The sequence below is a fragment of the Artibeus jamaicensis genome, unplaced genomic scaffold, assembly GCF_021234435.1.
Source record: "Artibeus jamaicensis isolate MK-2021 breed Jamaican fruit bat unplaced genomic scaffold, CSHL_Jam_final contig_3105, whole genome shotgun sequence".
Classification (NCBI taxonomy): Eukaryota; Metazoa; Chordata; class Mammalia; order Chiroptera; family Phyllostomidae; genus Artibeus; species Artibeus jamaicensis.
Genome location: NW_026521715.1, coordinates 500941 through 516214, shown reverse-complemented (window position 1 = coordinate 516214; position 15274 = coordinate 500941). Strand labels below are relative to the sequence as shown.

General features: G+C 43.8%; 1 protein-coding gene across 2 annotated transcripts in view; it reads right to left on the bottom strand.

The window, feature by feature from the left end:
- LRIG1 (leucine rich repeats and immunoglobulin like domains 1) overlaps positions 1-12567 on the bottom strand; it is a 106884-nt gene extending 94317 nt beyond the window's left edge. For both annotated transcript variants that reach the window (XM_037135514.2, XM_037135515.2), the window contains exon 1: positions 12195-12567. In XM_037135514.2, coding sequence (XP_036991409.2) covers positions 12195-12412 — 218 coding nt within the window. In that variant the 5' untranslated portion in view covers positions 12413-12567. The remainder of the gene's footprint in view (positions 1-12194) is intronic.
- Between the last annotated feature and the right edge of the window lie 2707 nt (positions 12568-15274).

Genomic DNA, 15274 nt, shown 5'->3' with positions numbered 1-15274 from the left:
AGCCTAAAAGTACCAATTGGAAAAACTTTCAAGGTCGAGGTGCCGGGAAAAGATCCCAGGCTCACAGAGAGTTTGTTGGAGAGACCCACAGGATCCTGGAGGGTACACAGGCCCACACACCTGGGAGCTGGCATGGGGATGGGCAGTTTGCTTTCGGGAAGCAGTAGTGTAAACCGAAATCCAAAAGAGCAGAACAAACACCACTGCCCCTCACTGACCCCGCCCCCACATATAGTGTCACAACCCAGCGACCTGGGTGGCCCCGCCCTGGTGAACACCTAAGGCTCCACCCCTCATACCGAACAGGCGTGAACAGACCAAAACACTACGGCTCAAGAAGAACAGCTCAAAGGCCCAGAGCCAGTAACTCTAAGCGACCAAGAGATAGCCAATCTATCAGATGCACAGTTCAAAACACTGGTGATCAGGATCCTCACAGAACTGGTTGATTTTAGTTACAAATTAGAGAAACAAATGCAGGCTAAACTAATCGAAATGAAGGGAAATGCACAGGAAACCAATGGTGATGGAAAGGAAACAAGGACATAAATCAAGGGAGTGGACCAGAAGGAAGAAAAAAAATGACCAAACAGAAAAGAATGAAGAAACAAGAATTCAAAAAAATGAGGAGAGGCTTAGGAACCTCCAGGACATCTTTAAACTTTCCAACATCCGAATTACAGGGGTACCAGAAGGGAAAGAGGAACAGCCACAAGTGGAAAACTTATTTGAACAAATAATAAAGGAGAATTTCCCCAATCTGGCAAAAGCAATAGCCTTCCAGGAAATCCAGGACACTCAGAGAGTCCCAAAGAAGTTGGACCCAGGAAGGAACACACCAAGACACATCATAATTACATTACCCAAGATTAAAATAAAGGAGAGAATCCTAGAAGCAGCAAGAGATAAGGGGAGAGTCACCTACAAAGGACTTCCCATCAGACTGTCAGCTGATTTCTCAAAAGAGACCTTTCAGGCAAGAAGGGGCTGGAAAGAAGTATTCCAAGTCATGAAAGGCAAGGACCTACATCCAAAATTGCTCTATCCAGCAAAGCTTTCATTTAGAATGGAAGAGTAGATAAAGTGGTTCTCAAATAAAGTCAAGTTAAAGGAATTCATCATCACCAAGCCCTTATTATATGAAATGTTAAAGGGACTTATCTAAGAAAAAGAAAATAAAAAATATGTACACTAAAATGATAGCAAACTCACAATTATTAACAACCACACGTAAAACAAAAACAAAAACGAACTAAGCAAACAACTAGAACTGGAACAGAACCACAGAAATGGAACCAAACCACAGAACCACATGGAGGGTTATCAATAGGGGAGTGGGACAGGGAGAGAAGGGGAAAAGGCCCAGAGATTAACTAACATATATGGTAGGTAGAAAATAGACGGGGAGTGTAAGAATAGTATGGGAAGAGTAGAAGCCAAAAAACTTTTATGTATGACACATGTATGAACTAAAGTGGGGAATGTGGATAGGAGGGGCTGTTACAGGGTAGAGGGGAGTGAAGGTGGGAAAATGGGACAAATGTAATAACATAATAAAATATATTAAAAAATAAACACCAGCAAAAGTAATTAATGAAATGTTAAAGGGACTTATCTAAAAGGAGATAAAAAAAAGATGAACAATGAAAGGACAGCAAACTCAGTTATTAACAACTACACCTAAAACAAAAGCAAACTAAAAGGACAGCTAGATCAGGAGCAGAACCATAGAAATGAAGATCACATGGAGGGTTAGCAACAGAAGAGTGGGAGGAGGAGAAGGGGGGAGAAGGTACAGAAAATAAGTAGCATAGATGGTAGGTAGAAAATAGACAGGAGGGAGGGCAAGAATAGTATGGGAAATATAGAATCTAAAGAACTTGTGAAACATGGACATAAACAAAGGGGGGAATGGTGGGGGAGCAGGTGTGCAGGGTAGAGGGGAATGAAGGGGGGAAATTGGACAACTGTAATGGCATAATCAATAATAATGTACACTGTATATGCTCAATAAACATTCTGTAAATACAGAGCTTACCAAAATTCCCTTTGCAAAAAAATAAAAATAAAAAAACCCACAAAATAAAAAGCTGGCTGGACTTCCGCCAAGATGGAGGCATAGGTGGATGTGCCGTGCCTTCTCACACAGCCAAGTTTAGAGACAACTAAATATTAGCAACAGAAAACACAGCCAGAACACGGAAAATTGAACTTTTCGGAAGTCCGTTAACAACAAATTCTTCAGCCTGACCGGTAAGGGGCGAAACCAGCGGCTGGTGGAGCAGGATTGCACAGGAGGACTCGGTCAGCCGGACTCAGGCGCGGAATCCAGGCGCAGGGTTGGACCTAGTGAGCGACCAAGCAAGCGACCAGGCGAGCGACCGCGGGGGAGACAGCGGGGGAGCGGTGCTGCGTGTTGACTGTGGTCACGCATTTGTGCGCTGGCGGACAGGCGAGGGAGTGGGCGGTTGGACCAGGGCCAGGCAAGTCCCCGCAGCAAGTGGCAGTGGAGGGCGCCGCCAATTCCCCGCTCTGACCCCACCTCCACATACAGCGTCATAACCCAGCGACTCCGAGTGGCCCGGCCCAAGTGAACCACCTAAGGTGCTGCTCCTCACCCAGCTATGAGAAACAGCAGAGGGGGTTGCCATTTCCCCGCTCTGACCACGCCCCCACATACAGCGTCACAACCCAGCGACCTGGGAGTCCAAGGCGCCGCTTCTCACACTTAAAGGGCCCAAACAGACCAAAAATATCGCAAGAAGATCTCAAAGCCCCAGAGCCCATAGATCTAAGCGATGAAGAAATAGCAAAACTCTCAGACGCACAGTTTAAAACACTGGTCACCAGGATCCTCACAGAACTGGTTGATTATACCGACAAATTAGACAAATATATGAAGGCAAAACTAATTGAAATGAATGGAATTGCACAGGACACCAATAGCAATGAAAAGAAAACTGGGACTCAAATCAATGGAGTGGACCAGAAGAAAGCAAATAATGGCCAAACAGAAAAGAGTCAAGAAGCAAGAATTCAAAGAAATGAGGAGAGTCTTAGGAACCTCCAGGACATCTTTAAACGCTCCAACATCCGAATTATAGGGGTACCAGAAGGGGGAAAGGCACAGCCACCAGTGGAAAACTTATTTGAACAAATAATAAAGGAGAATTTCCCCAATCTGGCAAAGGGAAATAGACTTCCAGGAAATCCAGGAAGCACAGAGAGTCCCAAAGAAGTTGGACCCAAGAAGGAACACACCAAGGCACATCATAATTACATTAGCCAAAATTAAAATGAAGGAGAGAATCCTAGAAGCAGCAAGGGCTAAGGGGACAGTCACCTACAAAGGAGTCCCCATCAGACTGTCAGCAGATTTCTCAAAAGAGACCTTACAGGCAAGAAGGGGCTGGAAAGAGGTATTCCAAGTCATGAAATCCAAAGACCTACAACCAAGATTGCTCTATCCAGCAAAACTTTCATTTAGAATGGAAGGACAGATAAGGTGCTTCTCAGATAAGATCAAATTCAAGGAGTTCATCATCACCAAGCCCTTATTATATGAAATGTTAAAGGGACTTGTCTAAGAAAAAGAAGTTAAAGAAACATGAACAGTGAAAGGACAGCAAACTCACAGTTATTAACAACCACACCTAAAACGAAAGCAAACTAAAAGGACAGCTAGATCAGGAGTGGAAACACAGAAATGAAGATCTCAAGGAAGGTTAGCAACAGGGGAGTGGGAGGAGGAGAAGGGGGGAGAAGGTACAGAAAATAAGTAGCATAGACAGTAGATAGAAAATAGATGGGGGAGCAAGAATAGCATGGGAAATATAGAATCTAAAGAACTTGAGACACATGGTCATAAACTAAAAGGGGGGTAATGGTGGGGATGGGGGGGTAGGGTAGAGGGGAATGAAAGGGGGAATAGAATAACTGTAACAGCATAATCAATAAAAAATTAAGAAAAAAAAATAAAAAAATAAAAAGCTGAAAATTTTCAAAAGTTGTTCAAATTCAAATGTGAACATCTTAAAACATCCCTTAGTAAATTATATTATACTTGAATTAAATCTCAATAAAGCTATTTTTAAAAACCATATACATTTACAAATGAAATGATAGGCCTAGACTTGCTTGGAGAGGAGAAGTACATTGGGAAGTAGATCAAAGAGCTGGGGGATGGTACATATTTGTCTACTTGCATTAGATGTCTGTCATCCCCATAGTAAAGGGGAAGAAAAAACACCCTATACCAACAGAAGGGAATTAGTTTATTTAAAGTACTTGGCTGCGTATTCAATGTTCCCTTAATCAGAATTTTGCTTTAAATACGACTTTTCAGCTCTGGCTGGTATGGCTCAGTGGACTGAGTGCCAGCCTGTGAACCAAAGGGTAACAACTAGTTTGATTCCCAGTCAGGGAACATATCTGGGTTGCAGGCCAGGTCCCCAGTACCAGGCATGTAGAAGGCAACCACACATTGATGTTTCTCTCCCTCTTTTTCTCCCTCCCTTCTCCTCTAAAAATAAGTACATTAAAATCTTAAAAACAACAAAAAAGACTTTTCAGATCTCCTCACAAGAAAAAGATGCTCTATCTCCAACCACCAACTTCCCAATCAGTTATAGCTGTCACTGCCTATGCAGAGCCCAGCATATCAATTTCTTTTCACCCAGCCCAACGTGCTAAGACTTGGAGGTACGTATAAATGCTTCCATACAAAGAACGCAACAACTACAAGACTTGGAACTAAGGTGAGATTATTTGTCCCCAGTTCAAAACTGCCCAGTCCTTTTCATTGTATCTAACAGGCACCATCAAGTAGGTAGGGATTTATCAGTGCAATGTATGCTCTGACTGACATAACCAGCAAATTATTTGAACGGCAAATTATAAATTGATGGAAGGAGCAAAGGTCAGGAAGTGAGGGTGGAGGGACATCTGCTAAATGCTACATAAAAAAGTCTTAGAAGATTACATTGTAAAAAAAAGAACTACTATCTATATCTCTACCTTGTTTCTCAACATCGAGCTAATTCTACTTGAGACAGACCCTCACTCATTTCATTCATTTCTTCCTTATGATCTTGATATCTAAAAGATTACAAACTTGTGCATGACAAAAGTTTAAAGGATAATCAATGTAAAGTGCTTAAAAAGAGACAGGTCATGATTTCGTTAAACTCTCTGAATGGCATTTTTTGCCAAAACAAACTAAACAAGCAGTGATTGGAACCTGCCTCTGGTTCATAAGGAAACCAAGACATGTTAGACTTGCAGGGATGAACGGATTGGTTGTTCACACAATGGGCTTTACTGGTTGTGGTAGATTAAACAGTAAAGAAGCAAATAATTGTAGCCGTTGATGTGGGCAAGGCTGTCAGTTGTGGCCACTCACTGGGGAAGGGACATGGGTACAGGTGCAAAGAAGCCACCACACGTGGCTCTTCAGATGACATCCTTAACAGATTTCTCAGGTGATTGTGCTCACCGCCCAAGGTCCCCTATAAAGCTATTTTAGCACTGCAAGCAAACCAAAACAAATGAAAAATTTCAGAGCTCTCCAGCTCTCTGCATAGAACCCAACAATCACTTCCCCTCACACCTCCTTCTCTTTCAACTATTCCCAAAGAAAACTGGGTACAGTACAGGGTTCAGCTGGCCCCATAGTTTGTAACATAACCCGTGTTTGAAGTGCACACCTGCATTTTTCCAAGCTATTGACCAAGAGGAGTTACTTGCAACTGGGTTAGGCTCAATTTCAATGAAACCCTGGGAAATAACAGGATAAAATTATTAGTTTAAGGTCCTCTCACTTCCCTGCCTCCTTCCCCCATCTCACCTCCCAAAAGGATAATGCTAATAGTAGTAGTTGCACAACTGGAATAGGTTGCTAAACCACCTCAATAATTTTTGCTAATTGCATAATTTGTTGCAACTGTTCATAGCTTCCTGCCTGTCTATCTGAGCTTCCCAAAGGCTCATGAAGTTTCACTGTTTCTCTCTATACGTATCACCAAAAACTTTATGGGAGAAGGCTGCTTGGGTATAAGCTCTGCCGCCCTGTCCAATCCAAAAGAAGTCTTCATATCAAAAAAGTCTTCATATCAAAAACTCTTCTCAGGAGGGTCTTTGTCACCAGGAAATGTGACCTGCAGAGCCTTTGCATGAGAGGATGCAAAATTTGATGTACTGAGGCCTTAATTTTCAAATTGTGCTCTGGGATCATCAGCAAGTTGATCAACCCACATTGTGAAACTGGACTAAAACAAATGTGTCATCTAACTTTGTCCTCACAGCAGCAATAAAATAGAATATTATGATCCCTTTTAAAAAATGAGGGAAAGAGGTTTGCCCCAAATCACACACATGGCTACAGAGCAGTGGAGCCAGGAAATGGACCCCAGAAATAATTTTCCATCTCTTTATCACTATTCCTAGTGAAGGGTGTGTACTCAGTGTGATCATCAGATGAGAACCTCCCCATTTCACAGAATAAAACTGAAGAAGGCTTTACCCTCACACATTCTTTTCACCATCAGTAACCCAAACCAAGATCTGGGGTTCAACTGGGCAGCAACTGCCCATTTAAAGGGTATCAAAAATAACTGAAAGCAAGACACCAAGAGCATGAAACCCACGGAAATAAAGAAATAGCTGTTTTTAAAATAGAGTGACTTTTATAAACAGACTGGGTTTATAGTTTGTGTTTCAGAAGACAATGTATAAAGTACTTGGATAGAAAGTACATATAAAATATTAAATTATATAAAAAATAATCGTATGTAAGTATATAATGCATAAAGCTTTTGCATATGAAAAATACATAAGCACATCCACTCCCCAAAAGACAGGATACGAATTAGCAACTTCCAATTGGACGGGACACAAACCACAATTTTCTTTTTTTATATACAATCTTTATCCATTCATTTTGCTTAATGACAATAGATGTACCAAATTTTTCATTAGAAAATTTCTCAGCCCTAGACATGTAACTGGCTAATTAACTGGTCAGTTTGGACAGTATTCTAAACCCTGCAGTTGTATAAAAAAAATAAGTGCAGGTTCTAAGAGGATAAACTACTGTGGAAACTTTCACCTCTGGTCTTCAAAGTCCTACTTCTTTGCATGGAAAGCTAAGAACAGATGTGAGCTTCTTACCAACTCCCACACCTTCTCTTAAAATAAAAGCAGGAGACCAGCACATTACTGACACACAACATGAAGTAGAGCCAGGAGGTAGATGGAATGGACCCACTGCCTCAAGGTCATGCTTGCTTAAGTCATGAAAAAAAAAAAAAACCACTAACAGCCCTGAATTTCCCACAAGCCAAGGAACACTGGGGATTTTTAGATATTTCTCCTCCTGGGCCTGGGAATGCTTCCTGCTCCCCTCCACCCTCCTGTCTAAAGACAATGCCTTCAGCCTTTGAAACTGCATCCACTGTAAATAGCTCTGAATATTAACACGGCCTAGAGTCCCACTGCTTTGAAAAGACCCCTAGGGTTTCAAATTGCAGTCCTGAGGAGGGGGAAGGTCCCCCGTGAGTAAATGTCACCAAGCTCATTCAAAAAGAGTTGAAAGTTAGGCTTGCTCATGAAACTTCAATCTATGGGTATGTGAGAGAAATCCCTTTGAGTTTTAAACAAATAAGAAAAAAAAATTAAGAAGACCTGGGACAACCAACATTCTTTATTGCTTAGACTGACTTTCAACTCAATGAACCCCTTTTCTAGATCCCTCTGCCTGTGGATGTCACTTTTAAAATAACCATAGGCTATTTTAAATTACCTCCTTCCGCCTTCCTTCCCACTAACAGATCTTCAGGGCTTTAGCAGGTGCACAAAATGGGCCCAGGTGCATTGTTAAGTCACACAAAACCCTGCTGCTCTCTTGCATTCCTGTCCAGCCTGAAAGAGAGGATGCTGAAAAGACTCTGCACCAAGGAGACACCTCTGCAGAATGAGGGAGAGGCCCTTTCATTGTGAGCATGTGTCTGAGGGAGAGAAAGGTCAGCCAGAGGCCATCCCAACGTGCTCAGGAAAGGCTGCCTGGGGAACAGGGCAGGGACGGAAACCTTCATCTCCAGGAGCAGAGCTCTGATGCTGGTCACTGGGATGTGTCCACTAGGATCTAGTTCTCATTATACTGCACTGAATCATCTTCATCTTTTTGGAGATGAAGAATTATTACTGATGACAACATATTCCAAAGCTCAAAGTTTGTGAAATCTAGTGACCAAATGTAATTATGGAAAGAGATGAACACACTTTTTTTTTATAAAGTCCCTTGGAAAAGGAGGCAAGAACAGCTCTGACATACCCTAAAGGCAAGAGGAACACTGTGCCAACAAAGCTCAATGGGTCCTGGACAGAGGTCTCTAAGCACTGAAAAATTAAATTTTATGTCCATAATTTCACGTTAGGGGTCTTTCTCTCAAGGCAACCAATTCTATTTGCCGGAGGCTTCCCCTTACTCAAAAAAGGTGTGGGAGAACTAGTAACAGACAAGTGCCCCAGCCTGGAGGGAAGCAAGGCCGTGCTTCTGACATTAGTTGCCAGAAGTCCTCTGAGTTCCAGCTAAAGCAAAAACTCTGAAAGCCCCCACACCTTTCAGGTTTTCTCTCCACCATTTCCCTGTGGGTAAAAGACTCGCTATTCCAAATCACCCTTTGCCCTTCCTGACAAGTAGGAAGATATCAATGTTTCCTGTGTCCTTGATAAGTAATATAGGGACATAAAATGGAAATGGGCAGAAGTCAGGACCTCAGGACAATCCGGACAATAATCTATTTCTTAAAACAAATAAACAATAAACACAACAAAACCTTAAAGAATCTCATGTTGGGTTCCTGAACAATTTGGTCACTTGCAGTTTAAATCTAATTTGCATAAACAGGATGGGAAGTATTTTCCAAATTCTTAATTCATAGCACCCTGCATGCCTGGACCTCCCAGCACAACTAGAAAATTTGAAGACAAAAGCACGCTTTGCTTCACAACTACAACAGCAACTGAATTTTGTTTTTATTTTCAAAAGTAATCATGAGCATCACGTACATGCCCAAACCAACAGTTCAAGGCACCCAGGTTTGGTACTGCAAACACATAAGGAGATTTAATCCAAGGAAGCCCAACCAACACATCCCTCTTCATGTGGCACAGGTGAATCATATCTGGTGTCCCTTAGTGAATATCTTTGCTTTTGAATGCCACGTTGTCTTCCCTCCACACTGAGAATGAGAATCAGGGTTTGTGCTTCCTTCCTATCATAATCCCACTGGGCCATCATTTAGCCCCAGAGAGGTTAAACTAGCAACACTGTGCTCTACATTATGCCACAGATAAGAGTCTACAGTACATTGTATTTAAAACTTCTTCTGAAGGGTTTCTGAAGCCTTGCTCTCAAAATTTCAAAGAAGGCAAACATCTGAGTTCTAAGAAGTTCAATTTCTAAGGTTCTGGGAAGTTAGAATAAGGCTTGGCAGTGCTTGGTGCTATTTATGAATGTGCTGGTTGGACTATGCCAATCTCACCTACGTAATGGGATGGCAGACTCAGTTACTGCTTGACTACTACAAGTTATTGTGCTAAATAACTGTCCTCAGATTCCAGGAATGAACACCACTCCATTCCTTCTATTCAAACTGTATGTACATTCACTATTAAAAAGTATTAATTTCCTTATGCTAAGCCTAAGAACAGTTCCAAAATTAGATATACTGTTTCCAAAAGCAAAAAACAAAAATTCCATAAAGCCACAAGACCCTTTCTATCTTAAACCCACAGCCTGAAATTGGTTGAACTAGCTGCAGTGAATCTCAATCATGGGATTGTAACTTAGGTGAAAAACTTTTCTAGATACAATATAGACTCACAGGGTGTAATCTTGGTGAAATTACAACATATTTTTTAATACATACAGAGACTTTCTCCCTAAAGTCTTCTGAATCATAGCCAGGAATAGAAACTGTATAAATATTCCGATGGAAAATTCAGAATAAGAGTAATGATTTAAGTGGGGAAACTGAAGTCTAAAGAAAAAAAACATCAGCTTGATTTTTCTTTAATCAAAAAGAAAACAGTTCCCCAATGTTTTTGTACTGAACACTGTATAGCCAGAAGTCACACTCTTCAAATCTTAAAATCTAATCAGTTAACACTATAATCAGTACAATCAACTCTACTGAAGGTCAAAACACCCGATTTGGTATTTACTGATCATCAAATGTGTGAGTAAAGAAGACTGCAATTTTAAAGGTATTTTGTGCCACATTAAACATCACTCCTAGGTCACAGAATGCTCAAAAAAAACAACCAGTAGTTCTGCTCTAAAAAGTAAAGGGCAAGGTAAAGTGGATCTTGTGACAACAGGAAAAATGCAAATAAGTGGACATCCTGTCCTCTCTGGTAAGTCACCACTTCGGAACCAAGTACCTTTCCACAATGCCACTAACACATGGCATTGGGCGTGAAGAAGTTATTCAGATTCTGCTCACATGACTTTATTTTTTACTTTTTAAAAAACTACCTTAAGAGTACGTAAAAGAAAAAAAACACAATACCCCAGACTGCCCCGACTAAATGAAATACTACCTAAAGGCAATGTTTGGCTCCTAGTGTTTGATAACAACCACTGCCTATGTTAACCAACTACAACCACTGGTTTTCAGTAAGTCAGTGAATTCCACAGAAGCAGCAGAATATGAAGAGAAAGGCTAATCATAACTAAAGGGTCCCACTTCAGAACTCTCTAGTACTTGATCATCCAACAATGTGTACTGTGGTCCAAGTTAAATCTGGGCCCCATCTTCAGAAGTACAGGACCTTCACATGCAAACAGAATTAACTTTTTCCCTACTGTGGCAGCAAGATATCCAGACTACATTTTCTTTGATCAGGCCATAGGAATTGGTTAAAACCTGTGTCACGGGTTTTCTCTTTTTTAAACAGTGAATGTCATGCCTGAGGTTATTACTGTGCCCGTTCTATGTTCTAGGAAAGATGTCCAGTTACTCAACTGAAAAGTAGACTACTCAAGCTAGGCCTTTTCTGGAAGGCACTAATAGTTCTGCAGAGATGCTAATTACTCATAACTGAACAGGATTCTGACTAATGGACCAAATTGTTCAAAAGTTCAGGAAAGCTGTTATGTTCCACCATGTTTACAAAAGTCTATTCCTCCCAAATTTCCTGCAATAAGTGTCCCACTAAATTCTATAGGCCAAAATCCTGACAACGCAAAGAAGAGCCTCTTTTGGCTGAAACAAACTCCGCTTAAATCAACCAAGTCCCTGGCACTCTCTTCTGAAGTAGCTAGCACTACTCCAAAACTAAGTGGCACCATTTGTAAAGGAGAAACGCTAAAGGGTGGGCCCCACCCCACCCCAATGGATCATATGCCTAAGGGTGCACGCGGGGAACAGAGAGGTCTGGACCACAGTTCCCTCAAATGCCAACACAAGGACAAACTCCCAGCAGTCACAGATTTCCAGGAACTCTCAAAGCCCCCCTTACTAGAGGGCACTCCAGGGAAGGCTGCCTTCTGCCCTGATAAGAGCCAAGTTACCCCAACATGATCCTGGGGGGGGGGGGGTGAAAAGGCGGCTCCACACACACTTTCACTCATAAATAATGTAAACGCAAAAATGGAGACAAGAGTCACCTTCATTCATTACCCACTAGAAGGCCACGGAGCTCAGACACCAAAGAGCTGGGTTAAAGGAGAGGAAAAAAGAAACACTTAACCATATACCCCCAGACCGACATCCTCACACTCTCCCCTCCAGATGTTTCCCACTCTCCACCCACAAACACCTCACCTCCAAACTTTTACTTCACATTCCCTCACCTCCAAACACCAGCTCGCCCTCGAGACCCAGTCACACTCACCTCCACACCCACAAGAGACACACGTTTCTCTCCTCCAGACCCACACGACCCACGCTTGCTCACCTCCAGACCACTCCCACACACTTCTCTCCTGCAGACTTCTCAGCCCACCCTCTCTCCTCCACACACCCGTGCACGATCTCATCACTGCAATCCACAATAACAATTTTCCAGGCCATACAACTTCACACACATACAAATGAACCCCCATACCCTTCGGGGAGAAGCGCCCCAGCCGCCCCAGCCCCAAGTGACAGCGCCCAGCACGCGGGGAGCGCGGAGAAAGCTGCACTCACAGGCTCCGCGTCCAGGCAGGCAAGTCTTGAGGCAGCGCCGCCAATCCGCGCCCACCACAGTCCAGCGAGTCCCCAGCGCAAGTGCAGGCAGCGGCACAGGGCACCCGCGGGACAGCCGCGGCCGCTGAGGGGTCCAGCCAAAGTAGCAGCAGCAGCAGCCACAGAAGACGAGGCAAGCGGAGCGGGGCTCTGAGCGATCCCCGGACCGGCTGCGCCATCTTGTCTGAAGCGCGCAGCAAACGAACTCCAGGCGCAGGGGCTGCGCGGTTCGGTACAGCCACAGCACAGGCTGGCCCCCCGTGACTCTCCGCACTAAGCTCCGCACCGAGGCATGGCCGCGGGCACAAGTTCTCTACGTGATTCCGCCGCTCAGCGGGCCCCCTGTGCCCGGGTCGCTCTGCAGCGCCCGGAGGGGGCCGCGAACTCCGCGTCCATACGGGCCGACCAGCCAGTGCTCACTACGAACCCCACGGATCTGGGCAAGGGGTGCTCAGTGGACACTCCTCGTCCTCTCGGCACACTCCTGACTGGCTCCGGAGCTCCCTCGCACTCCAAGTGCCGCGGCCGCAGCAAGGACTGCGCTCAGCCTCGCAGCCTGACCTCTGCGCCCGTGGGCATCTTCTTCGAGGTTCCACGAGTCCAACAGCAGACCTCGGGCTGGACAGCGCGGCCACCCCCACAATCTTCCAAGGGCCCCGGGCCCCTTGCGATCCGGTGCTAACAGCAGAGCGCGCGCACAGCCCAAGACTACGCAAGCTAAACCGACCTCGCCTCTGAACAATCAGCCCTGCTCGGGCCAGTGCCGAGGCCCCGCCCCCGGCCGCTAGCCTTCACACACAGGCAAGGCTCGGAGCTCCTCGGCTGTCTGCAGGCCCACGTTGGCTGCTTTGCTACTGCGCCCCGCCACACCCCCCGCCTCCTGCTCATTGGCTGCCAGAACCCACAGCAGCCAGCGTGTACCACCATTGGAGCACTCACCATGATCCCACCCCTCTGGCCTCTCCGGCCACCCCGCCCCACTCTCTTTTCCCACCCAAGGTGTGAAAGGCGGGTTGGGAAGGGCGTTGGGTTGGGGGGCCACTGGGAGGGGCTAAGGAGAGAAGTCCTCCAGCCCTTAAAGGGGACGTGGTGACGGTTAGTGGAGAAGGGGACTGAGGCCCGAGGACTGGAAGAGTAAAAAATTTTCCCTATAGGTCTAGGGGAGGAAAGTTGGTTAAGAACATATCGCCCTTCCACCCGTCCTTTGGAACTGTCTGGCCCCAAGGTTTCTTTGCTCCTGCCAAAGGCTGCTGCCAACAGGGCCAAAGATACAGATTTAGAGCAAATGTGCACCGTTTTCCGGTGTCTTTTAGGAGCAAAGGCACATATTTAAAACTTTACAAATTCCCTACTGACTGAAGCATCTTTAGTTGTTTCTTTAGGGGCGATAGCCTTCCTCTTCCCACAAGGAGCTCCTTTTTGCTCCTAACTTGTTCTTGACCTCTTAAATCCAGCAAAATGTCCTTGATTTCCGAAATGAATGTGTACTACAGAAACCAAGTCTCAAATGTGCACACACTCCAACCCCTACCCCCACCCGCTCCACCCTAGTTACTTGAATAATAGTTTTGGAAATTGCTCCAGCCTTCTTCTAAGGGGTTACTGTACTTTATTTGCTCATTTGTTTAAATCAAAGGGGGTTTTATTTTTTAAGCCAGTTTTCAACAAGGCATAGACGGAATACTCCTAAGAGAGTAAAAAAAGAAATAATAATTGTTACAAAGGTTCTAACTTTTACTGTTACCATAAGGTTGAACATAGTAACCAATGTTATGACAGTGCATTGAAACAGCAAGCCAGTCACCCACGAAGAGGATGTACACACACGCACACACATGGCATGAACATACACTGTGAAAAGGGGAAAAAAATTAGCACAGTAATATATATAGCTGCCCCCTCTGGGTGTTTTGGTTTACTGGTGTCTCATGTCCCTTCCCAAGAGTATGTAAGTTTCTAACATAACTGCACACATTGATAGAATAATTAAGTGGAGTCTGTTGAAAAACATTTGCTCCAGCAAATGAAATCTGATTTCTCTTCTATGAAAATGAAGGGGAGATGTTCCTCAGGAATAAAAAGCAAAAAACATTTAAAGGGTTTTGTATCATTTTGACACATTCAAAGTATTTTGCTTTAATTGAGGTGTTAAGATTTCCCTCAGCCATAAGACCACTTCTTTCTTTAACCAAATGTGCATTTGAACTTGGTAGTCAAGCGGTTTCTCATTTCCTCTTATTTTTCTTCCCCTTCTTTATTCTCCTCCCCCTTCTTCTAATTCCTTATTCTACCAGATAATGATACCGATTCTCAGTCTGTATGCCTCTCTCTCTCTTTCATCATCATCATCTCAGTGCTGATACCCAAAGCAATTCTCAAATATATGTATAAATAACTATCTGAAAAATGCTGCACCCCACCCAGTCTACTCAGGGCTTTAACCAGCTTTATGTTTCATTGTAATCTACACAAACATATACCTCCCAACTGGACAAAAAGAAATACATCTCTTTTTTGCAACACCTTTGGTAAAGTAATAATAATAAGCATAGGAATGGAATTTAAAAGACTCCATATTTATGCCATTCCCTATGTCAACGTTTCTTAAATTTTCCCAGACCAAAGAACACCAAACAAACAGTAGCTTAAAGCCAAATGGCCACGAACATGTCTCTAAACAAAACTGTCAGATTCTCTTGGCCCCTCCCCCAATGAAACAACATATGCAGCAAAAAGAAGTCGAACTCATTGAACTTGAACTGCTGACCTAAAATTATTTTTCAGGTTTGTGCCATTATTGGTATTGTAAAATGGATATTTATTGTCAAATGTTTTCCAAGTGCTTGTGGGTGTAGCTGTATGTTTTTTAGGGACGTGAGAGTTCTGGAGGACAAGATTTGAGAATCTACAAGGTAAAGGTGTGCCTATAAATCTCAAGCATCCCCTGTGGTCCGGTTATACCACACAGCCAGAGAGGAGGATTCCAAAACTGAGAAACTTTTAGGGGACTGGGCGCCTGAGCCTTGGCAGTTCCTCTCGTC